Below are 27,679 nucleotides of genomic sequence, written 5' to 3' on the forward strand. Positions count from 1 at the left end.
AAGGAGGCCTACTCACTCAACTCAAATCAGGTGGATTTTTTTCTCTTGTTAAACATTCATCAACGCGCGTTCAAACATGTCCACTATGTTATTAAACTCCGCGGAATGATGAATCCCTCCTGCAGATCTAGACCTGCCCGACGTATAATGGAGGTAGAGTGAGTGAGTGAGTTTAGTTTTACGCCGCACTCAGCAATATTTCAGCTATATGGCGGCGGTCTATAAATAATCGAGAGCAGACAATCCAGTGATCAACACCATCGATCTGCGGAATTGGGATACGATGACATGTGTCAACCAAGACAGCGAGCCTAACCTCCTGATCCCGTTAATTGCCTCTTACGACAAGCATGGGTTACTGAAGATCAGTTCTAACCCGGGTCTTCACGGGTTTAATGGAGGTAGAAGAATATGACGAATGCACCAAAGTTTAACAGTAAAATTTCCACCTCGTCCTATCTCATACCAATTCGTTGCTTGAACAAAGTCTCCTGTCAAAGGTGGAACCAAACGTGTTGCTTGTGTTTAACCGTGGATCAGGACCAAAAAACTAAAGCTGCCGAACACGGCCATGAATCCTCTCCGTCAAAAACGTTGGCTATCTTAAGCTGACTTGAAGGTGAGATCACAAGGAAATTACCGGCAGAGTCTTCTAATCTGTAGAAGGTTCTTCACACCTTTGTTTCTGGTTGTATCCATTTTTTCATGCATCCACACAAACACGAATTAAAAATCTCAACGTTTTTATTCCAGAAACAGTAAACATAAATTCTTTGAAAACAAGCACGTTAACATGGCAGTAAATTGAGCAGATCTACGTCTAACACCATTATTATACTAATTCACAAAACTAAACATTGGGATCTGGAAAAGGCACTCTCATTACACACTACCATCATAAGCGATTATGTATTTTCAATTGATAGTTTTGTAACTTGAACAAATAGATTACCTTTGCTTGAAAGGCAATTTAAATGTTAATTGCTTTTCTAAACTCAGCTGTGTGATCAGTAAAGTTCGCAGGAATACAATTCATACATATCTTACACACGCTGCGCGTGGTTTTGTGTGTTTAATTAGAGCATTCAACGCGTTTCAGTGTGAGGAAAGCATTAGCTTCATCAGTAAGAACTACAAAATACAGTTCTATAAAGAAACGCCCCATACGGCACGCGTCGTCAATACTTTACTGGCTTGTATAAACGCCCGGGAAGTATTAACGGTGAATGACCTGGGATCGAGCTGAGTAAGCTCACGTTGGTAGATATCTGCAAGCGCAGTTAACGATACGACTGAGACCTATTGTTTCTGTTAACGATACGACTGAGACCTATTGTTTCTGTTAACGATACGACTGAGACCTATTGTTTCTGTTAACGATACTACTGAGACCTATTGTTTCTGTTAACGATACGACTGAGACCTATTGTTTCTGTTAACGATACTACTGAGACCTATTGTTTCTGTTCATCCACACACCATGCTCTCAAGACGTATTTCTACCAATCATACATCAATACATGCAGTCTTTTAAAGACACATTACATTCACGAGAATAGCTGCCATGTTTGATAGAACTTGCATCACTTTACAATTAAGGCAACGTGGATTTCGATCAGTTTTTCTGATTTCTACAGATTGTTTAACAGAATAATAATGGTATTTATTATTCTCAATGTACGCAGAAACTTCTCTTATTAAATAGCATCTGTGGTGTTTTACGTTTGTTTTAATGTTTTACTGGTACAGCCTATGCGTCTTTCCGAATTTCTTAACAGATATATATGCCGACACTAAAGTTCAAGTATATTATCAAAGATACAATTGATAATTCTGAGACATTTTAAATATTTCAATATATGTAAAAAAATATCATCAAATAAAATGATATCGGAATGAGCGTTCCAGCCGTATGGACCACGAGAGTAGTTTCTCGCCTTGGTTTGACCTGGAATGAGGGCCTTCAACACACACAATATGATGAAAATGTATGGCATAAACCTGGGTGTCAATACACTGTTATACAGAGTACCTTACAAACCAACGTGTCATTGGACTCAATACAAACGTGTTTTGATGTTATAGGCTACCAGACATGTTGAACTATTGTTCTAACCTTAGCTGCACAGTGAATGTAAAGGACACTTGGGGAATGACTAATGAACCGAATGGTGCTGAGATCATAATCATAATCATGATAAATGAAATCGTTGCTATGGCAACCGCAGTCCTCCAGTGAGCCATTCGTCACCATTCGCAACTTTCCGCTATGTCTTCGAGGCCTAACGGAGGGTTGCGAGTTGCTATGGATGGAAAAGGCAATGCTAGACGTCTTTCCAGGACAGGACGTACGATATTAAACCCCGTGCATGTAAATTCACGAATGGATACAAAACTTGATATAAAGACGCGTGAAGGCACGAATGAATAAGTTACTTGTAACCGAAAGACACATAAAGTCATGAATATATAACCTACTTGTAACGGAAAGACGCGTAAAGTCACGAATGAATAAGCTACTTGTAACGGAAAGACACGACAAAACACGATGATAAACAACACACAGATAAACAAAATACAAAACTTTCGGATTTCAATGTCTCGATGACAAGATGGAGATGTAATCATATATATGTCAGTGGACAGTAACACAGGCTGATTTCTCTGGGCCGTTTTGATTCGGCTTATGTTTAGCTTGAGAAGCAAGTGTCCTAAACTGGTTCTACTGTTTCTACTGGGGCCAGTCTAGTCTCCAGTCTTGCGTCATGGTTCCAAGCGAGGCGAGCTGCTATTGCTGTGTGACTACAGTTGGACTAACGACACATGGAATATGGAGTCAAAATATATCTATACGTCAAAATACAATTATTTGTTCGTCGGATGTAACGTCAATGTCCCTCCTAAGATTCCGTATTACAAGCGAATGGCATGCGAACGATTTTAACTTTCTTCCCATACAAGGCACCTAACTGCCTCACCAGTAATATTAGAAAACTTCCCTTATCTCACTGATGGTGCACGTCGTGTATTTTTGTACCAGACATTGGTCGTCCATTCAAGACGCTTATTTCTATAATGGTGCTTAAATTTGTCCTAATTTTGGCATCGTTGGGGTTTAACTTTTACATTGGGTCCTAATCGGTAGTGATAATTTTCATTATGAGACATATGTATGTCACGTGTTACAGTAGGCGTTCTAGCCTTTCGGTATCGTTCGATGACTTCCAGAGCAGATACATTAAGATATGCAATAGCTGTTAACAACTTTGCATACCCGAAAACGTTACCATTTTGAAGCAAAATCGTTCTGTCCCAGGGACTAGCTATTCCGGAAATTCGGGCGATTATAATACAGACTGTACTGCCCATGGTTTAAAAACTTGTTGCACACGTGTCTTTTGATGTAATGACGGCTCCGACGAACAAATAAGCCTTTGCGCGGGAAAAACTAAACCATGATGAACTATGATGAGTGACCTTGACCTCCAGGGAATCAAGTTACACAACTCTGAACTCCATTGATCCATCAACACCAGACAGTTGGTCCGAGGAGAAGGATGCCTCAACCTCCCGAAGGCCGCGACGGCGCGGGGTGATCTCAAACTCGACGTTTATGGTTTCGTTTGGTCCAATGGCTTTTCTGAAAGGCAACGTGAAAAGACATTACGGACTGCTCCTGGGGTGGTCTTAAAAACAGCATAATAATTATGGCGAGTCCACATAGGCATAGAATAACAAAATATAGATAATCGAATGATAATTATACAGCTGTGTAGCCTTGGCAAGGGTAATCTGTATGTGTTGAACTCAATCTACACTACAGAAGTCACTTACCCAAGCCGTCCGAATGTCAACTTAATGAGGGTAAATTCTCGACTGTGGATCAAGTACCGTCGGCTATAGAGCGACCTTCACACGGCAAACCTAAGTTTGACAACACATGTTTGAGAGTGTGAACATTCCAACAATCAACACCAATATCATAGTTGTCAAACTGTTGTCGAGAAATAGGATCGGTCTCTATTCTCATCAACGTTTCCATCAAACTTTCGGTGTTGTCAGACTCGAGTTTGACGTGTGAACGCCGCTTTAGACAAGCTCTACACTACTCTTGTTGGCAATAGAGAATTCCGAACAAATTCAAATTCAAAGGCAAATTCCATTATTGGAATAGCTCGTAAAACGGTAAATGTGTCACAAGAGTAGCCACACAGGCCATATTGTATTGCTCAACACGGTGTACAGATATAGATCCACATGCCGAAAATGAATAATTTCATTAGCTTCCTTAGTTTGTGTCGGTAGTATATTTTTGAACAACAATCAACGGGGGTTGCAGTCATGGATTTGGTCTTCGCGCGCACACGCGCGTGTGTTTTCGTGTGTGTTCGTGCGTGCGTTTTGATTGGGGAAGGGGGGAACCCCTGTTTTCATACACCCTACATATTACGTGCGCCTTCGGATATTGTGAACCCCCGAATATGCAGTTGCCCTTCCCAATATTCTGTTTTACATGTTTTGCTTGTATTCCAAAGGTCACGATGGGGTGTTTCATATACATAACTTTATCGCTTCCGATACGGATGGTGGTGGTTTGACGGCAGGGTGTGTCTCGTCTTCATCATCAGACGAGTCGTCGTTGTGACAGGTGCTAATTCTTCCGTTTCCGTAAAATCACTAATCTGCCTTTTGAACTCACCCGACAATAGCGGAAAGGTGCGAGCCGCGCTGGTTTGTTAATTGGATCAGTTACATGTAGTTGGATCACCAATTAACTTCTCATTGACTGACTTCGGCTTATGTATACAAGATTACTATTGATTGAATCTCAAGGGACCAAATTTCCATTTCGAGTCATCGTGTGTATTTATGAGACGAATTCGTGTAACCGGAAATCAAATGATGACAAAAATAGCAGGGAATGGTTGGGACCGACAGGTACTTCGTGTTATGCATAATATTCGAGACACCGGCATTCGACTCATCGGGATTTGACTGTATATGCACACACTTACTTGTGATCTATCTGCTGGGCCTTGACCGCTGACCCTCCCTCAACCTGAATCGAGGCTCCGGTGATTTTGATGTCCAGAGGATTCTTGAAGGTCACCTTTCCAACATACCTTTCCTTGGGATGGATTTTATCAGGAACCTGGAGAAGACGAATACAATATCTTAACTTGGCTGTCAGTGAGTCTAACAAATAGACTAAACAGTTGGAATAAACAATATTTATCACCCATAAGCATTTGTACAACACTTTGGCAAATATAGATTTTTCCGTTTTTGGAGTAATTATATTGTCTGTGGGTCAGGGGCGGTGGGGTAGCCTAGTGGTTAAAGCGTTGGCTCCTCACGCCGAAGACCCGGGTTCGATTCCCCACATGGGCACAATGTGTTAAGCCCATTTCTGGTGTCCCCCGCCGTGATATTGCTGGAATATTGCTAAAAGCGGCGTAAAACTAAACTCAGTCAGTCAGTCTGTGGGTCATTTGCATTATATACAACTCAAAAGAAGTTTAGAAACACCGTGTTCTGTCATATGACATGAGTTTAACTGTCATCCACATATTTGCTACAGTAAAAAAATTCCCTAACCCGTGTAAAGTAGTATATATTAAAAGGAAGTTTAATATTGAAACATATGTTAGGGTTTCTATGCAGTGTGTGGTATATATGTTAATATGTAACACAAGTCGTATTTAAGGTAGTTTCCTTTGGATCAAGTGCAAAAGGGACATTTACGGTAGAATTGGTGGTATTTTTTTAAATCAAGATACAGTTAACTAACTATTGAATGTAATTTTTAAATAGACTTTTGTTATATTGCGTGATATAAAATCGTAATGTGTATTGCATTTCATTCTGTTTCCTGACGATTTTGCTGAGCTGAGTAAGCCATTGTTTTGTTGAATGACACTTTGTTGAGCTGGCTGACTTATGTATCTGTTGAACGGAATATCATTGCGTTCATTCAGATGCTATGATGAATGACATCCTCTGATGTTGTGTATCAATTTTAATAGCGTCTTTGTCTTTAATCCGACCACATAGTATTGAATGTCATCTTCTTTTGATATAAAGGTTATTGTGTCTTAGTGTGGAATAAATTTTGGTAGTTGTAAAACGACAAAACCCTTAGAGTCGATTGTACGATTCCAAAGGAATTACGTCCAAAGGTTTATGAATCACTATAAATAAGAATGGTGGTATGCCATGATCAGGAAGGGATGAGTGTGTCTTGTCCCATCGACTGCACCTGTCACAAACACATGCAAAGGCATGACAATTGTTCAACTGAAACAAAACACCATCAGCTATGTAATGCCACTTACTGAGATGATTAGTGGTGGTTTAAGAAGACAGAATGATTCTGTGTCGGCCCACAGCTGTTTAGTCTCCATCACTCGGTAGTTGGAGCAAGCCTGGAAGGTAGCCTCAGCGTTCAGTTTGTTCTGGAACAGCTGGCGGCTGATCTGCACCTTGATCTTCTCCTCTGAGAAATACAATTCAACAAGTGTCAACACAAGGCAGACATCATCAGACAAGGCTATTCCGGATCAGAGAAGTATGGAATCTTGGAAGGGGCATTGTCGCGTTATCACCCTTCATAAAACACGATATTTGCCCATGATGTCCACCACTGATCTGCCTGGGGCAGGATCGATTATAATATGCTCAGGTATTTGGATTATCCAATAGTCAAAAATTGCTACACGCCTGACAAGGGATAAGTTAAGCTACCATTTTCTCACAGCTACAACACACGCACGCACGCACGCACAAAAATGTTTGCTCGCAGGCCGAGGGTTCCAAGGTATCATCTTTCACAGAGTTGCGTCCCTTAGTCTTTATCCGCAAGTGCATTAGGTTCCACTACACTAAATCAGAATCACGTGCTCCCTGAGCGAGTAGCGTATGTTAACATCTGAAGAGATAGAGACATGTTACAGCTATGATTGGATGAAATAGTGTAAGATTTTATGTTTTTTAAAAGCACATCCATCCAGTAATTAATACTGACCACAATTTTAAGTATTTAGTGCTGTCATTTTTATCACCATGACTTACACTTAATCTGTGTACAGATATTTTCAAGTAGGTGACATTTGGTGCGGAACTGGGGTTAATGTGTGTTGAGGTGTTGTTTTTATAGCATTGTTTCTGGGAATGTTTTTATAGCATTGTTTCTGGGAATGTTTTTATAGCATTGTTTCTGACTTTTGTCACAAATCTTTGCTTGTGCGTTTTGAGGTTGTCAAAACATTACTACAAGTACAACTACATGGCTTCCCCAAGTGATACCCCAAGTGACATCCCCCAAGTGACTTCACTCAAGTGACTTCTTCTTAAAAGTATGCCAACATCACCCGTGAGGCTCTTGAAGGTTTCAAGTCTTACGGCCAGGAATGTCAGAAGAAGCGCAAGCGCCCAAGGGTGTGGTGGTACGTCCCATTCTCACACAGGAATTTGCCTCGCGTGCACAAATTGATCTTATTGATATGCAGTCCATGGCCCAAAATTCGTTCAAGTGGATCATGGTCTATAAAGACCACCTGACCAAGTTTATCATTCTACGAGCAATAACCTCAAAGCGTGCTTTATTGTTTATGTAAAACATTTCTCGTCACTATATGGCTGAAATATTGCCGAGGTGACGTTAAATTCTAACTCACTCACTCACTCAAAGCGTGCTGCTGAGGTTGCCCGTCATCTACTGGATATTTTACTTCTTGTTGGCGCCCCATCTATCGTCCAGAGTGACAATGGAAGTGAATTTACTGCCAAGGTTATCTCTGAACTGAAACTGGTGTGGCCCCGACTTGTCATGGCTCATGGTAAAACTCGACACCCTCAAAGTCAAGGGTCTGTGGAAAGGGCAAATGGTGATATCAAGGACATGCTTGTTGCGTGGATGGGAGATAATAATACAAATGATTGGTCTGTGGGCATAACATTTGTACAATTCCAGAAAAATTCCAGTCTGCATTCTGGGATGCAACGATCACCATACGCCGCTATGTTTGGATGTGATTGACTGTAACATATACATGGGATGGCTGTTGACAGCCTGGATGATATTTTAAAAAGTCTATGGGAAAACATTTGGTGTTGTGTAACCAATAAGAATGTTACATTTGCCCCGTTTATCCCTATTTGTCAGGACAGTAGCCATGCTGGGGGCTTCACAATTGTGACATCTGAGATCTACATCGCGTCAACACCCAAAGCAGCGTAAACTCACTCACACAGTCCCAATTTTTTACTCACGTTGTTTGGCTTGGATTTTCACGTCCGTCTCTTCTGTTTTAAGCCGTTGTGCGGGATTGCCTGTGTAGTATGACGTCAGCACGGACATGCGCCCACGGATAGTTCGCGCCTGGCTGGATTTGTTCCTTATAACCATGGTAACCACGAAGTCTTCTGACACGGTGCCAGTTTCAGGTACATCGAGGGTAAACTCGACGTCAGAGTCCAAGTTCTTGCTGTAAATATTTTCGTCTTCCCGAGAACTGAACTGGTTGACGAACTTGACAACTTGCCTCTCCTTGTCCGAACCTGTCACAGAACCATTACGGAGAAAGATGACCAGGGTCGCGTATGCCGTTTAGTATGAACGAATGAATGGATGGATGGATGGACAAACGAACGAACGAAGATACAAACAAACAAACAAACAAACAAGTAACCCTTTTAGGACAATGGTCCTGAACAGTTCTGCTGTCGTACTGGACCTACTGAAGAGAACTGAACAGTACCAGTATGTGACACCAGGGCCTAAGTCACGTGGAAATGTTACCATCTATGGCATAAAACAACGTTAACTGACTACTACCTTCTTTGTACTTGTACAGGTGGGTGACATCCTCCCGTAATGGAGAGTTCTTGGCTTTGGTGCTGATGAACTTCCCGACGGCGTGGCTGTTGATACGGATCACGTCCATAGCGCCATCCTCATCCACCTGCAACACGGTGGCTGGTGTTACCTGACTGGCTTGATATGATATCTAGCTTGCTTCATAAAATACAGTCGATGTTAACACAACATGTTTGGACATGATGAAACTGTCATTCAACATAAAACATTGTATATCCACACTGACTCATATCATAGATGGGAAGCGCTTATTGTAATGGTTTAGGTTTGTCAGTAGTTTGCGTAAGATTGTGGGTATCAACGCAGTGGTAAACGTCATGGACCTTGTGATAGATGCCTTCACGATTAAGGTGACACTTCATGGAATACTGGAGCAGAGTGAAACCAAACTGACTCACACTCTCTCATACCGCCCATGTTGGACCTACCTTCCAGTGGACCTTGTCGCCGTTCACCTCGCTGAAGATGAAGCCAGTGTCGTAGCTGAGGTACACGTGGCCTTCCTTGATGGCCTTGAGAGACGCTGGGCCACACCGCATCACGCCTGGCAAACATGAAGTAGCATTTATATACAACAGGTTAGGGACAAAAGACAAAGTGTCAGCAGAATTGGTGGACCTTGGTGGAGTGTCCAGAACAAGTACACGATGTTTGTGACTTTACGTTGCTTTTCATTTTGGAAAAATAATCCCAGAGCAACATATGTTAACGTCAGTTTATGAACACGGAATAATATATATCCAAACTCACAGATGGTTCTAGGATAATCCAGTGTACTATTTCTCTATTCATCCATTGGATAAATTATGCTACACAGCTCGTTTTGACACCTGTTACAATTGGAATGACATTGAAAACAACCATAATAATATCAGCTGTCTAATCAAATCCAAGTTATCTATAAGGGAATGATTTCCCTATCACAGGTTTCAATAAATAGCTGAGATAAAACATACCGAAGGATGTACTGTCAATGTTACTTTGGTACTGCTTCATGACAAAAATATTTATTATTTTTGTCCGGATTTACTTCTTGATTTATTATTTATATATTCTAAAAAATATTTTAAAGACAATTTTGAAATCTTTGTTTTGGTATTATTTTTTATGTTATTTTGAAGACAAGTTCCAAGGTCATCTGACCGTCTTCACCGTACGTCAGAGTGGAGATTGTCTTCATGTAATCAGCACTGAACATATATACGCGTTTGAGCTGCTAGGTGTTACCTTCGCTGAGTTCCTGTGGTGTGGAATCGTGAGCCTGCCAGCCGTCATATCCGGCAGGGAGATCAAGACGTCGCAGGTACGACTCATTCCATACGTGAAAGTTCCTGGGAATAGTGCCAGAACCTTTATACAACTCGGTTGGAATAAATACACAGTGGTCATATTGACCTCAAACAGGATAGCTATTGATGCAGTGCAACAAGGACATACGATGGATAACATACAATTTCCTCCTTTGTAACCGCATTTTCAAAAACAAACTGATGAATATATTTGCTGTGGCCCTTGTCTGCAATTTGTGACACACATCACATATTTACACGCCACTTGACACTCTGCGTTCAATACATATGTCACACATATTACACTTGACACATTACATATTACATTACACTTAACACACACATTACGCCACACACACATATTACACTTGACACACATATTACACTTGACACACACAGACATTAGACCTGACACACATTACACACATATTACACCTGACACACATATTACACACATGACACATATTACACTTACACATTACCATTGGACACACATATTACACCTGACACACATACACTTGACACACATATTACACTTGACATACATATTACACTTGACACACACATTACACTTAACACACACACATATTACACCTGACACACATATTACACTATTACACTCTTGACACACACATTACACTGACACCTGACACATTACACTTGACACACATTTACACTTAACACAGACATTACACCTGACACACATATTACACCTGACACACATATTACACTTGACACACACATTACACTGGACACAGACATTACACCTGACACACATATTACACCTGACACACATATTACACTTAACACAGACATTAGACCTGACACACATATTACACTTGACACACATATTACACTTGACACACACATTACACTTGACACACATATTACACTTGACACATTACACTTGACACACATATTACACTTGACACACATATTACACTTGACACATTATTACACACAACACAGACACTGGACACAATACTGACACACATATACACTTGACACATGACACTTGACACATATTACACTTGACACACATATTACACTTGACACACATATTACACTTGACATATACACTTGACACACATATTACACTTTTACTGGACACACAGACATTACACTTACACTTGACACACATTACACTTACACACACATTACACTTGACACACATATTACACTTGACACACGTGTTACACTTGATACACACATTATACTTGACACACACATTACACTTGACACACATATACTTAACATACACAGTGCACTTGGGACACATATCACATTTGACATACATATGATACTTAACACATATTACACTTGGCATACATATTAGGCAGATCACATTTTGGTTTGGTTTTCGTTAATTCAAGTTTCCAATAGGAATCGGACAAGGACGTCTAGAACTGATCTCTACGTGTAGGGCGACAATCAGCATACCATACGGAATCGTCCATCCACTCTACGGGTTCGGAATCCTCGTCCCAATGGGAGTCGATGGTCATGCTGTTATCGGTGTCGTGGGCAGACTCGAAGTTGGTCACAGATCGTGTAGGAATACCCAAGCTTCGCAACACTGGAGAAGAGAGCACAGAGAGGCCATGACCTTAATCAAATAGGCGCGGAGGAGGTCTAAGGCGTGTGGAAGGTTAACCTGGCTATCCCACATGGGTATATTTGGCGTCCTTATCATCACGTCCAGGCGTTCCTAGCTGACGGGCGGATTCAAGTTTTTAAGACAATATCAATTGTTTTCATGACAATATCAGGTGTATCCGCTTTGCAATGAATGTTACCATCGACTGTATTATGTTGTATTGATATTGTATTTATGTACGTGAGCTGTACATTTATAGTGACCGTATTTGCGTGCTGCTTGTAACGCAATTTTGATGCCGACTTGTTGCTACTTAGCCTATATTTATCTTACACAGTACACCGGGGGACGGTCCGGTAGTCCTGTGGTTAAAGCGTCCTTCTTCTCGCCTAAGGCAAGGGTTTGATTCTCCACATGGACTATATGGTGAGGTCACGCGCCGTGATATTGCTGGAATAGTGCTAGAAACGGTACAAAAAGTCAAAACTCATACATTCACAGAAAGCGCAATGGAGTGATTGTGTTAAAAATGGCTTTTGGGCAAAATATAACATGTAATGATTTTACCAACTATCGACAGGGTATTTTTTATGTGACATATAGTTTAAGCATGTTTATACACGAATAAAACGCTGGCATTAAACTATAGACGAACGGGCAACTGTGCATAGGCTAGTTCAGAACATCAAATCGAAGAATATATATTTTATCCTAAATGTACACACCCATAAAAAACTCACTGACACACTGAAAATCCGTTACCATGTCACAAACAGGCAATTAAATAAAATAAGTAAAAGTACAACCCGTTTAATACAAAATATAATATAACAAGTCTCAACCTACACGTGGTTACCACTCCAGAGAACACCCAACACTGGCCATATTTCACCGGCTTTCTGGTCCTGTAAAACTGGTCCAAGATGGCAACACTTCCGGGCCACGCCCAAGGCACAGTTGTACCTTTAGCGTAGGGCTCTGACCACCGTCCCTCCAGAACTCCGTTGTCGTCGTTGCTGTTCGTCTAAAAATGATGTAAAATGACGTTAAAATGCTGTTACATGCATCGGCAATGTCACAGATTTTGCGAGCACAACATATCTTCTACAAGATAGAAGGATCTGGTATTTGTCCCCACAATGTGTGCCGAGGATGTTTCAATATTCATTGAACAAGAAATTATACTGAACATTTTGTTTGCTGTGCCCCAGCACATTCACCTTGTTTCAGCTATATGTCGGCGTCCTGTAAATAATCGAAACTTATACAATCAAGTTATTGATATGACTATGAATATCAACACATTCAACCCATTCCTCTACAACCATAAGTACTGATAACCATAAACAATCCATATCTTCATTAAACGTTGACAAGGTGATAGCATGAATTTGGGTGACATGATATAACTATTGGTAAAAATCAGAAGAGGGACATCCTCTTAATAGTGTAGATATTCCCATAGTAACCAAAATGCCATTTGAAACAGAACGTATTATAACAAGTGCTGTTTTCATTTGGACCTTATGCAGTCTATTATCTACGTGTTTCAACTGAATACGTTTATGGCATTTCTTCTCTTTCAGGGAACGTTTTTAACAGGCAAACACTAATTGTCTATTAACTTGCTCCCGTACACAGAAAGGTAATCATTCATACTTGATTTGGAGTATGTGTAATATTTCGCACCAACCATACCATTTGTTTGATTTCGTTTCTGATATGATCTCTTAACAAATCAAACAAAACGCGGTAAACGCTGTGAGAATGTGAACATCGTTTGTCAGATGAGACGCCAAAGAGTAACATGAAAGTGTAAATGTGATTTGGTTAATATCTGAGTAACAAAGACTTAACTTAAACAGCTAGAGTTCATCATTCTCGGCGGTGGATCCATCTTATGCCAATAGTGATTGTCATTCACCATAGTATAATGGCTGTAAAATGCACTGGATAACTCAGGACCCGAAACGACACATATGAGGTAGCGTGGTAGTATTGGTGTGCTCCCATGAGCGTTAAATACGTCTATTGTACATTTCAAACAAGATATCTTGTTGACTGTTGTTTGGCGCCGCATTCAGCAAGAGTCCTGCTATGCAAACATAGCCTAAACCAGGGAAAACGTGATAAGAAACCAGAATGTTTTTAAGTAGCCATAGTAGCGTGATATCACCTCAGTTAACGAACCTGACCATCCAAATCCACAAAGTCCTCCTACGACAAACGCGTGTTGCTAGGGACTTTTTAGTTGCGAGGACCTTCTGAGGGTTTTCATACAGGAATGTTTCATAACGTACAAGTCCTTACCATGGCCGCGATAGCCCGGATGACAGCAACTGGGCTCCCTCTCGCTGTATCCCCGAGTTCCGCATTCTCCAGCAGCAGCAGCGCGGCATCCAAGCAGGGGTCATCGAACTGGTCAAGAGGAAGCCAACACAAACTATTAATACTTATAACTTGGTTGCCCAAACTAAACGATAACTAAATAGGCCCCTTTTAAACATGCGACTAAATGACATGAATAGATCGCTATATTCAAGGATTAGGTAAAATAGAACAGTTTTGACAAACTGATAGTATGATCGTCAGTCTAACAGTTAGTAGGTAAATAACGATTCGGAAGTATTCGACAAGCTTGATAATGGTGTAAGAATCTACAGCACAGACATCGCTTTATGTAATAAATAAGAAGCTGTTATTCATAAAGTCATATAAAACCCCTTTTCGAATGACTTAAAGTGTAACGTGACCAATTATGTCTGTGACGTCATGATATGAACATCCTGGATTCGAACCTAAGTTTTATTGTGAGTGTGCGGTCTTTTGTAGATCAATAGTTCAGCCAGTTTCGGCTGTGAGACATAAAACTGAGCTTCAATCACAGTAGGAAATCGAACCCTAGCCTTGAGCGTGAACAGCGAACGCATCCACCACTAGGCCACCTCATCGTGTAGTGTAGAGCAAGAGAAGAGCATCTCCAGATCACTACAAGACTTGGTAGATGGAAGATATAAGAAGGCAGACAAGGAGTCATTAGGAACCGTCCATAATTTATGGCAAGGGTGTGTCTGTGTGTGTGTGTGTGTGTGTGTGTGTGTGTGTTTGGGGGTGTTGATGATTTTTATGCAGAAGCATGTGCAATGTGAATGACCCCAACCCCCCTTACAATTTACATACAAAATAAGTGGACCCCCACCCTTGCATATCATGTACAAAATCAATTACCCTTCTCCCCTTCCCATACGTTTTAAGCATAATTTATACACATTTATGTGTACAAAATTGCTGACCCCCTTGTACATGTGTACAAAATTGATGACAAACCCCCCCACCCTCACCTCCCCAGAAGAAAATGAGTGACCCTTCTTAACATCATCATCACCCCAAGCCATAAATTATGAACGGTCCCTTATATCCGACTGATATACGGGAACTACATATAGGGACCGTCCGGTCGCTGGTGGCCTAATGTTCCCTTGATCATGTCTGAACCCAATCATTATGGGATCGTGGGTTCAACCAACGTTCAAAGCAGCGATAAGCCCTCACTCACTCGATGGCGACTGGTTCACTCACCTGTCCGAAGTTCCATGGCCTGCCCCTGTTGTTCCTGGCTGACCCAACCCATATACGGCCGGTGTCTCTCAGCACATACTCGTCCCTGTCACTGCTGTCAGCCATATACACCGTGTCATCTGTGGACAAACAGGACCGACAATTAACAATATAAATGACCCACATATGTGCCATAACACAGTCCAAATATACAATATAGGTCTTATCTGAGCCTAAATATACAATATAGGTCATATCTGAGCCCAGATATACAATATAGGTCATATCTGAGCCCAGATATACAATATAGGTCATATCTGAGCCCAAATATACAATAAAGGTCATATCTGAGCCCAAATATACAATATAGGTCATATCTGAGCCCAAATATACAGTATAGGTTATATCTGAGCCCAAGTATACAATATAGGTTATATCTGAGCCCAGAAAAACAATATAGGTTATATCTGAGCCTAAATATATAATATAGGTCATATCTGAGCCCAAATATACAATATAGGTTATATCTGAGCCCAAATATACAATGTAGGTCATATCTGAGCCCAAATATACAGTATAGGTTATATCTGAGCCCAAATATACAATAAAGGTCATATCTGAGCCTAAATATTCAGTATAGGTCATATCTGAGCCCAAATATACAGTATAGGTTATATCTGAGCCCAAACACACAATAGAGCCATATCACATCCCAAATAAATAACACTGCCCATATCACAATCCAAATACACAACATAGGCCATATCACAGCCCAAATAAAAACATTAATAATATCACAGCCCAAATATACGACAAAGGCCACATCACAGCCCAAATATACGACAAAGGCCACATCACAGCCCAAATATACGACAAAGGCCATATCACATCCCAAATATACGACAAAGGCCATATCTCTTCCCAAATATACGACAAAGGCCATATCACATCCCAAATATACGACAAAGGCCATATCACATCCCAAATATGGTTCCAGCTAATATGGATTACATAGGTCATACCTACATTCACACTGTTCACTGAATTCACATTCACATCGTATTGAAAAATACGATGTGCCGTTGAGATTGAAATCCTATGATCGAAGGAAAAACAAAGCGCCTTTGAGCAGCTGAGTTGAACTGGATATATACTATAAAAATATCATATAATAGTAATAACAATGCATTCTGGCATCTTTTGTTTCTGTGTGAGTCTTGTTTACAATCAAACTGTCGGTTAACAAAGGGACATTGCTTGTGTAATTCATAATTTGTGAGAGGTACGGCCATGCACATAGTTAGTGTGTATCCCACACATGGAGTAAAAACGTCAAAACAATGACAGAAGATATATAAATGTACTACACAAATGTCGGGCACTGCTTAAATATGAAATAGAGACTGAAGTGTCTAAATGACATCAATCGCCAATCAGTCGCGTGAACTGAGATTTTACGTTCGCTTAATTGACTTTAGAAAATTGTGGAAGGAAGAATAACATCACTGTTCCTTTCATTTGTTTCAAGCCAGTGTTGTGTTTGTTATTTAACGCCGCAACTAGCAGTAGTTCAGATTTGGGGGCTGGCCTATTACAACGTCTGCAAATGGTCATATAATTGCTCATAGCTTTCAAGCTATTCCGAGCATATTACAACTTGTAGAAATGTCCCAAGCTTTACACCAAGCACTGAAGAGGACCGTGTCTATATGCACAGAACAGAAGAGAATTTATTCATTATGTGCCTCATGGCCTAGAGTACAATAATGTTATTTAAATACATTCAAGTAGCACGTGACAGTGACGTTAGACGTAAATCAAATACATTTTTACCCAAAAATGGCTACATTATTAATAATTTTGACATTTTTTGTACTCAGGATGTCAATATGACCCGACCTTCACACCAAGCACTGAAGAGAACAGTTCTATATGGGTATGCCTTTACATCAAGCACTGAAGAGAACAGTGTCTATATGACCCTACCTTTACACCGCGTACTGAAGAGAACAGTGTCTATATGACCCTACCTTTACACCAAGCACTGAAGAGAACAGTGTCTATATCATCCTACCTGTACTTCAAGCACTGAAGAGAACAGTGTCTATATGACCCGACCTTCACACCAAGCACTGAAGAGAACAGTTTCTATATGGGTATACCTTTACATCAAGCACTGAAGAGAACCGTGTCTATATGACCCTACCTTTACACCAAGCTTCTGAAGAGAACCTATATGACCCTACCTTTACACCAAGCACTGAAGAGAACCGTGTCTATATGACCCTACCTTTACACCAAGCACTGAAGAGAACAGTGTCTATATGACCCTACCTTTACATCAAGAACTGAAGAGAAACGTGTCTATATGACCCTACCTTTACATCAAGCACTGAAGAGAACAGTGTCTATATGACCCTACCTTTACACCAAGCACTGAAGAGAACAGTGTCTATATGACCCTACCTTTACACCAAGCACTGAAGAGAAACGTGTCTATATGACCCTACCTTTACATCAAGAACTGAAGAGAAACGTGTCTATATGACCCTACCTTTACACCAAGAACTGAAGAGAAACGTGTCTATATGACCCTACCTTTACACCAAGAACTGAAGAGAACCGTGTCTATATGACCCTACCTTTACACCAAGCACTGAAGAGAACCGTGTCTATATGACCCTACCTTTACATCAAGTCTATAGAACCGTGTCTATATGACCCTACCTTTACACCAAGAACTGAAGAGAACCGTGTCTATATGACCCTACCTTTACATCAAGAACTGAAGAGAGAACCGTGTCTATATGACCCTACCTTTACACCAAGCACTGAAGAGAACAGTGTCTATGTCTATGACCCTACCTTTACATCAAGAACTGAAGAGAAACGTGTCTATATGTACCCTACCTTTACACCAAGAACTGAAGAGAACCGTGTCTATATGACCCTACCTTTACACCAAGAACTGAAGAGAAACGTGTCTATATGACCCTACCTTTACACCAAGAACTGAAGAGAAACGTGTCTATATGACCCTACCTTTACACTGAAAGAACATATGACCCTACCTTTAAGAAGAACAGTGTCTATATGACCCTACCTTTACACCAAGAACTGAAGAGAAACGTGTCTATATGACCCTACCTTTACATCAAGAACTGAAGAGAAACGTGTCTATATGACCCTACCTTTACATCAAGAACTGAAGAGAACCGTGTCTATATGACCCTACCTTTACACCAAGCACTGAAGAGAACCGTGTCTATATGACCCTACCTTTACACCAAGCACTGAAGAGAAACGTGTCTATATGACCCGACTTTTACATCAAGCACTGAAGAGAATCGTGTCTATATGACCCGACTTTTACACCAAGCACTGAAGAGAATCGTGTCTATATGACCCGACTTTTACACAAAGCATTGCAAAGAAGAGTGTTTATATGATCCTACCTTTACACCAAGCATTGAAGAGAACGAAGATATCCTCGTCCTCTAATTCATATCTATTTATCTTCTTGTCGCTCTCCGTCTTGCTTTCAACGTACACGCTGTAGCGGCCGACGATGGCGCGGTGGAAGGGCGTTATTGTTGCCGTCACCTTGCTTCCACTGACATTGACTTTGTTCACATTCCAAGCCCGGGCACGCCTCAGAGGTTTTGTTTTAGAGAGGAGGGGGAGCCGGAGTAGACTACCCTTACTCTCCTGGGGACGGGCACCTGTAAGAGGCCATTGAATTACTATATAATTTGTAGATAGAAATAATTAATAGATAATTTGTTTTGTCAATCTTTCTGTTCTATTTCGGGATCAGTGAATGTCGCTTACAAAGATTACCTAAACATATAAACCATGAATTTATACAATGTATACATGTATACATCTCATGTAAACTTCACATCATTGCCAAGTTATAAGTAAATAAAATATCAAAAATGTCCTCTCATATATTAAGAGCAGTGGTGCAGCCTAGTGGTTAATGTGGGCCCACGCCCCCACAGGCATACCACATGCATGCACGTACACACGCAAGCACGCACACATCCACACAGTTCCCTGCCTCCCGAAGTATAAATTTTTGAGTCACAATGACCTGTTGTGAATTGTAGAAATATGACGTCAGAGTCTTTGTTGACGGGTCGGTCGAAAGTGATGGACATGTCAAAGGCCTGTCCCCTTCTGATGACCAGCTCATCCTTCTCGTACTCGTCAGTGTGGTGATTCTCCTTGTTCGAGTCCTTGCACAAATCGATGGACGACACCTTGATGGTTTTGGCTGAAACAAGTAGCGACAGTAGTAGTAAACTAGTTAAAGATTGGACAGCAGATAATCCACGTTAAGTCGAAGATACAAGACCATTGCATTCATATAGTTCGAGATAACCGGAGTGTGGATATGTCAGACAAGGATGTTGGACAAGATTCAACACACAGGTATAGTATTCTATTATAAGCTTGGACAATAGAGTCGAAGACACAAGACCACTGCTTTCAGTTATAATAGTTTCGAGACAACCGGAGTGTTGATATCACACATGGATCCTGCACAGACAATAAATTAACATCGTCTTAACTATCGGAGTATTGGATATAGCGTCAACTACGTTAGACACTAAATAAAAGAAGAGGTCAAAGTAAGAAAGAAAGAAAGGATGAATGAATGTCTCAGAACAATAACGGAAGAAAAACTAAATGCAAGAATAGGTAAATATAAGAGAGAATGAATGAATGAATAAATGAATGAATGAATGAATGAATGAATGAATGAATGAATGAATGAATGAATGAATGAATGAATGAATGAATGAATGATTCAACAAATAGCGAACATACACATGCGATAATACACACATGCCTCGTGACACGTATCCTAAACGGAAGGTATTGAACAGGTGCATAAGATTCACTTGGGGTTTGACGAACAGTAAAAGATCCACATGGGTATCGTTAGGAGCAGACTAACACCCCTTCAAATTGAAAAGGAGCCCTACTGGATTACAATGTATGAAGTCCATTTCTGAAGTTCCTGGCAGACATACTGCAGGAATATTTCTAAAATCGGTGTAGAACCCAACACTCACTGATGTGAACGCATCAATAAAACACTTGCCCGACTGATTCTTCTTGAACCCGAACCAATCCCCCCTGCTTGGACCCCAACCTCAACCAAGTCGCCCTCTGCTTGACCCGAACCAACTCACCTTCTTTACTTCTGCTTGGCCCAACCAACTCACGCTCTGCTTGGACGCTTGGACCTCTGCTTGGACCCCAACCAACCCACCCTTGGACTCTGCTTGGACCCGAACCAACTCACCTTCTGCTTGGACCCCAACCAACTCTGCTTGGACCCGAACCAACCCACCCTACTCTGCTTGGACCCGACCCAACTTACCTTCTGTTTGAACTCTAAGGGCTGCAATCCTTTTCCTGAACTCCTCATCACTGAACATGCATCGTCGACGTCCCGCCTCATCCCCTCCCATCAAGCGACATCGACGACTGCGAGTCCTATAACAATGAAAAGGTATCATATATAGATACAATGTCAACGTGGTAACAAAAATGAAATGTGTTTAATAGAGCAACGAGCGCTGGAAACAATAAGTCAGAATTTGTGAACTCGGGATTCATAAAAGAAGACTTGAATTGACGGGAGTTAGTGAGTCAATATTGTTTAAGCCTCAGTTGACACTTTACAGCTACATCGCGACGGCACGTCAGCAAGAAGCAAACCAGTTCCTCCAAGCATCAGCAACGATCCATCCCGCCGGGATACCATGCAACACATTGTAATCACATGGTCTTACCTCCTATACTTTGACATAGACTTACGATGCTCGTAGTGCTGCTACGACTGTCTTACCTCCTATACTTTGACATAGATTTACGATGGTCGTAGTGCTACGACTGTCTTACCTCGTATACTTTGACATAGATTTACGATGCTCGTAGTGCTACGACTGTCTTACCTCCTATACTTTGACATAGATTTACGATGCTCGTAGTGCTACGACTGTCTTACCTCCTATACTTTGACATAGACTTACGATGCTCGTAGTGCTACGACTGTCTTACCTCGTATACTTTGACATAGATTCACGATGCTCGTAGTGCTACGACTGTCTTACCTCCTATACTTTGACATAGACTTACGATGGTCGTAGTGCTACGACTGTCTTACCTCTCTATACTTTGACATAGACTTACGATGGTCGTAGTGCTACGACTGTCTTACGATGCTCTATACTTTGACATAGATTTACGATGCTCGTAGTGCTACGACTGTCTTACCTTCTATACTTTGACATAGACTTACGATGGTCGTAGTGCTACGACTGTCTTACCTTCTATACTTTGACATAGACTTCCGATGGTCGTAGTGCTACGACTGTCTTACCTCCTATACTTTGACATAGGTTCACGATGGTCGTAGTGCTACGACTGTCTTACCTCATATCCTTTGACATAGGTTCACGATGCTCGTAGTGCTACTGACTTTTACCTTCTATGCTTTGACATGATTTACGATGCTCGTAGTGCTACGACTGTCTTACCTTCTATGCCTATTTACGATGCTTGACATAGACCTCATACGATGCTCGTAGTGCTACGACTGTCTTACCTCCTATACTTTGACATAGATTCACGATGCTCGTAGTGCTACGACTGTCTTACCTGTTTTAACGCTATACTTTGACATAGATTCACGATGCTCGTAGTGCTACGACTGTCTTACCTCGTATACTACAGATTTACTGCTTAGACTATGTTTTATGCCTATCATTTGACATAGACTTACGACTTAGTGCGACTGTCTTACCTCCTATACTTTGACATAGATTCACGATGCTCGTAGTGCTACGACTGTCTTCTACTTTGACATAGATTTTACCTCATACTTTGACATATACTTTGACATAAACTTACGATGCAGTGCTGACTGTCTTACGACTGTTACGATGGTCGTAGTGCTACGACTGTCTTACCTCATATACTTTGACACATACTTAAGATGAGCGTAGTGCTACGACTGTCTGAACTCCTATACCTTGACATACACTTACGGTGGTCGTAGCTCTACGACTGTGTCAAACCGAAAAATGAGTCTCATTAACCTATTCAGACAATGTCCTACTTTTCAGCCGATCCGAATTTTCTCGTATGAAAGTGGAAAACCCCACCACAAACAACTATGGTAACACTAATTTCCAATTTCTTGTTTCATAAGAAAATGGTATTTACAAATGAATTTTAATTTTAAACTTTAATACCATCGTATTTCTATATTTTATCTCGAGGTATATAATAGGCAGCATGACCTTAACTATGATGTCTGAGACTGCCCTTGTTTGATGAGGTCGTAAAATGATTCACAATTCATCTGGCTCTGGTTACATCTGTTACGAGTTATTCGTATGTGTTCTTTTCGCTTATTCAGTGTAGTTTTGTAACCCACAGAGTGATTGATATAATATCAAGTCCGTACCAGATCACCAAACTTTTCTAGCGACAGAGCCTCGTTTTGAGAATTCCACGATTTCCAGATTTCCGTTAGTCAGTACGCAGTACGACAGAGCACGCTGCACGACGTGTTTGCAAGGGTTAGAATGAGCATAGTGTTGCAATATACAAGTGCTTAGATGTATCAAATAATACTGATTATTATTTATGTTTCCAGTTGAATGAATTGGGCTCAAAAGTCTGGACTGGTTAGGTTGCGCTATAGGACGGAACCCAGTCAGCAGTAAACGAGACTGTTGTGTAATCAATGTTTTGACTTGAACACCTATACTTTGACGTAGACTTACGATGGTCGTAGCGCTACGACTGTATTAACTCCTATACTCGGATACAACGTTTTGGAAGAAGGGAGGTGCACGGCTTTTGGTATACAGTATATCATTCACCTTGGAGGCATTGGTGTTTGGCAAAAACAAGTCATCTTTGTTGAAAGTATCAGTTATTCACCTTTGTATATATATATCTCAACATGATTAGCATGCTTCAAAGCTTACATGCAGTTCATTTCAACATGGGGCGGTGGGGTAGCCTAGTGGTTGAAGCGTTGGCTCGACACGCCGAAGACCCGGGTTCGAATCCCCACATGGGTACAATGTGTGAAGCCCATTTCTGGTGTCCCCCGCCGTGATGTTGCTGGAATATTGCTAAAAGCGGCGTAAAACCAAACTCAGTCAGTCAGTCAGTCATTTCAACATTGAGTGTTACCGATATATTACAACCTTGACCCCGGATTCAGGCCCTGTGTCCTATTTAAATCCAGCTTGGTATATATAGCAACAATGATATACAGTGTGACCCCCTGACCTTTGGACACATACCAATACAGTTTGAAATGTAAAGGTCCTATTGTGTCATTGTTTAACTTTTCGCAGGTTTCTGGACGGGAGCGAAGTACGAAAACAAAATCGCTATAGACTCATAATACCCTGACCATGATATCCACTATTGCACGTTACCACAAGGTGTGCGTAAGCCGATTTTTCAATGTAGTAATATAACTATCTGACTTTAGTGATATTCTAGTCTGCATACAACGACGTTCGTACGTATGCCCTACTTACGGGGACCACAGACGCTATCTTATTGACCTCGTCTGGCGGGTTGGAGGCTGTGACCCCGTTACGACGGTAAGTGTTCGCTATTTCATCATCACTACATTCTCTATACGGGTTGTGGGTTTTCCAAATAAAGTTCTTTCGTATTTCAAGGGCGCGGTGGGGTAGCCTAGTGGTTAAAGCGTTGGCTCGTCACGCCGAAGACCCGGCTTCGAATCCCCACATGGGTACAATATGTGAAGCCCATTTCTGGTGTCCCCCGCCGTGATATTGCTGGAATATTGCTAAAGGCGGCGTAAAACCATACTCAGTCAGTCAGTCGTATTTCAAACAGTCGAACTGGATTAAGCTCAAATACGGACTTCCTTTCCACTGTGCTTTAAACTGTCGTAGCATCCTCGTATAACAAGCGAGTTTTACCTCTGCTCTCTTCTGCTAGATCTCATGGGCCCGCTGGCACAAAGCTATAACTGCTGACATACTCTAACGTTAGCGCTACGACTATTTTAGAGGCAATGTTACAGTATGATAGTTAAGATTATCTTAGCAGTAAGATAAACCTTTTAAAAGTGGGCCCATGACCATAGATTGAGTGAGTGAGTGAGTGAGTATGGTTTTACGCCGCTTTTAGCAATATTCCAGCAATATCACGGCGGGGGGACACCAGAAATGGGCTTCACACATTGTACCCATGTGGTGACTCGAACCCGGGTCTTCAGCGTGACGAGCGAACGCTTTAACCACTAGGCTACCCCATCGCCCGACTGGCGATTAGTCTCTCATAATATGTAATTTTGATACATCCTGTTTTACGAAACCATTTTTTTTAAAAGGACACCACTGGGAACAGGATGTTTTCAAATATAGAATAACTTTTTGTGTGTTGGAGCGCAAGTTGTGGGGGACATACGCCTAATGGTTAAAGCGTTGGCTCGTCACAGTTCTTTCCACTGGTGTTATAGGGAACCTGATGGGGTGGAAGTATTTTGGATCTTCCGAATCAAGGAGTTTAGAGCATCCTGTTTTACGAAAACATTTTTATGGACACCACTAACAGGATGTTTTCAAATGTGAAGTCCATTTCGTTGGCTCGTCCCCGCCGTGATGTTGCTGGAATATTGCTAAAAGCGGCGTAAAACTCAGTCACTCAGTCGACAGTGACTCACTGAGTTTGGTTTTACGCCGATTTTAGCAATATTCCAGCAACAGATCGACAGTGAAACACGTTCAGATGCTATAGTCAACAGCTTATCTCTGAATGGCCCGTCTCGTGATTGCCGGGCGTCTCTCTACAGGCTGCTGCGTCCGTGACATGGTGAATGAAGTATGTGTTTGTGTTTAACAAAATAAACAAAGGACTGATATTATCATACACGTTTGTTTGGCTTTAAGCGGATAGAGAGGCGTGATGTGACGTGGCATGTTGGTATGTTAAAAGCCAGAAAACCTTCCTTCTTTCAATATGAAATCTTATTGCATTACAGTTATCTCTGGGGATCCGATTCCCAGGAATGAGAGAGGATACTACCTGAAAGTACAGGTGCAGCGTTCGAATTAATCGCCGGCCCGGAGGCCCAGCACCGGTTGTTATTGAATCGGGCCGGCAGTTTGAAATATTTGCAGTAAATTATCTGTAATATTTTTCAACTGTAATCTTTCCCATAATGTTTTTCTTTATTAACGTTCTGGAAACATTCATGATACATCATGTTTTGATGACTTACAGTTCCACTTCCTGGTATTTCAGCACTTTGCGCATATTAATGTCAACACCAGTCCTTAACAAATAAAGACGCCATAGGCTTCGCTAATTGATTTTGTAGAAACGGTTTGAAACTGTGTACAGTGTAGTCTATTTTGTTTTCATTGGCAAAATGACTTTGACAAAATGGGCCTGCAGATTTCATTCAGGGCCTGTAGATTTTAAAGCCTGCAGGCGGCAGCAAGCCCTGATGGCCAAATGGCAAATTATAGTATTGCAAACACTGTACAGGTGTACAAGTAACAAGTACAACCACGGGGGTATAAAGTGTCTCACACAGACCCTGAAACAAAAGTATCGAAAAGGATCCAAACAAACCATACTGACCTAATCTCTTTTCAGTTCAAGGAACAAGGTGATATTGAGTAGGCTTCTTCTTGTTGCATATTTTAAGACAATTTAAAGATTTAAAAAGGTCTATGTGTCAGTATAAGGACCCGTAAAACGAGGCCTTGTTATTTAGCATTTAGACAAACGGTGGATTGATATGAGACCACAGGATCGACTGGGCACCACCTTGTTGACTAAATTGCGGATATGAGACCACGGTGTCGTAATGAGACCACCGTGTCGACAGGACACCACAGTCGACATGAGACCACAGAGTCGACGAGAGACCACAGGGTCGTAATGAAACCACGCAGTCGACATGAGACCACAGTGTCGACATGAGACCACAGATTCGACAGGGAGATCTCAGTGTCGACAGGAGACCACAGTGTCGACATGAGGCCACAGAGTCGACGGGTGACCACAGTGTAATAATGAGCCCAGTGTCGTAATGAGGCCACACTGTCATAATGAGACCAGTGTCGACAGGAGACCACAGTGTCGAAATGAGGCTACAGTGTCGACGAGAGACCACAGTGACGACAGGAGACCAGTGTCGAAATGAGACCACACTGTCTTAATGACAGGAGATCACAGATTGCACGGGTGACCACAATGACGATAGAAGACCACACTGTCGATATGAGACCACGGTGTCGACGTGAGACCCCCATGTCCACACGATACAACATTGTCGACAAAGGACCACATTCTCATTTAGCATTCTGTCGGTAACGTACAACCACATCCTCTCAACAATATTCGTTAAATGAGTTAACGAGGTCAGCAGTGTTTGCGCCTTTGAACGTTGTTCACGAATACCCAACTTACATCAGGTTCCGGATCAGTTACCGTCCTGTTTAACACTTCCCGCCGCCGCCAACAGCTTCAGTGTTACGGCAATGGCAGGCATATCTCGACAAGGACATCCGCCCATGGACGCTGTACACTTGAGAAATTTAAGGTCTTTAACATTACACGTTTTCGGATTTTACTTTAGCTCGTTTTTATTAACGTTCCCTTGTCAACTGAATTCATCAGGTGGTATATCCTACTTCACTGCACGACTGTTAGGGACGTAAGACCAAGTCCTAACACGCTGCTAGACTCACTGAAATGTCTTGTAAAAATAGATTCAAGAAGGATAAATTTTTAGGCTTTTTATTTTGAGACTTGAAACCTATGTACAACCATGAAAGTAGCTCTTGGTGACTATTGTCAACGTAAGAGATTCACGCCGATCTGAACAGTACTTCAGGTATATCGCGGCATAGTTGCTTGAGGGAGGAAAACCCGAAGTAACGGTTATGTGACACGTTTAGGCTTTGGTGAAACTGACCAGTACAATAGTCTGCCAAACAAAGTCTGGAACAAATATATTCATTTCAGCTAGACTTAAATATTTGTCAAGTTCAGGTTACTACGTCTGTTGGCTTCTTCAGATAATATTTTATCCAGATAATTTAAGTACTGTTGTTCGTTTTTTAACATATGTTCATTTCAGAGATAAGATGTTAATCCTCCATCATGGCGATGGTGCTGATCACCCTCACTGTGGATTAAGATCAATACGAAATTAATACCAGTATGGATGATACAGAAAAAAGACATTCCCATATGATATTTTTGGTTAAAACAGAGATGAATAATGAAATAAATTATTTGATAGGCTGACAAATTTGAAAT

At 41.3% G+C, this 27,679-nt stretch overlaps 1 protein-coding gene across 3 annotated transcripts in view; it reads right to left on the reverse strand.

The window, feature by feature from the left end:
• Positions 1 to 726: 726 nt before the first annotated feature.
• The window catches only part of LOC124259357 (protein-glutamine gamma-glutamyltransferase K-like), a 34,687-nt gene continuing 7,734 nt past the window's right edge, over positions 727 to 27,679 (reverse strand). Inside the window, exons 2-16 of one of the 3 annotated variants that reach the window (XM_046693481.1) lie at positions 20,718 to 20,833; positions 19,419 to 19,601; positions 18,778 to 19,044; positions 15,344 to 15,462; positions 14,075 to 14,182; positions 12,611 to 12,788; positions 11,608 to 11,743; positions 10,106 to 10,209; positions 9,307 to 9,422; positions 8,837 to 8,963; positions 8,272 to 8,559; positions 6,336 to 6,496; positions 5,016 to 5,152; positions 1,455 to 3,640; positions 727 to 1,299 (exon numbers count right to left, since the gene is read on the reverse strand). In XM_046693481.1, the coding sequence (XP_046549437.1) occupies positions 3,499 to 3,640; positions 5,016 to 5,152; positions 6,336 to 6,496; positions 8,272 to 8,559; positions 8,837 to 8,963; positions 9,307 to 9,422; positions 10,106 to 10,209; positions 11,608 to 11,743; positions 12,611 to 12,788; positions 14,075 to 14,182; positions 15,344 to 15,462; positions 18,778 to 19,044; positions 19,419 to 19,601; positions 20,718 to 20,833 (2,182 nt within the window). In that variant the 3' untranslated portion in view covers positions 727 to 1,299; positions 1,455 to 3,498. Of the gene's footprint in view, positions 1,331 to 1,423; positions 3,641 to 5,011; positions 5,153 to 6,335; positions 6,497 to 8,271; positions 8,560 to 8,836; positions 8,964 to 9,306; positions 9,423 to 10,105; positions 10,210 to 11,607; positions 11,744 to 12,610; positions 12,789 to 14,074; positions 14,183 to 15,343; positions 15,463 to 18,777; positions 19,045 to 19,418; positions 19,602 to 20,717; positions 20,834 to 27,679 lie in introns of those variants that run through there. The other 2 variants (XM_046693482.1, XM_046693484.1) reach the window with 2 other exon arrangements.

Source organism: Haliotis rubra, unplaced genomic scaffold (assembly GCF_003918875.1).
Source record: "Haliotis rubra isolate DU_JTF1 unplaced genomic scaffold, ASM391887v1 Scf72, whole genome shotgun sequence".
Taxonomy (NCBI): domain Eukaryota; kingdom Metazoa; phylum Mollusca; class Gastropoda; order Lepetellida; family Haliotidae; genus Haliotis; species Haliotis rubra.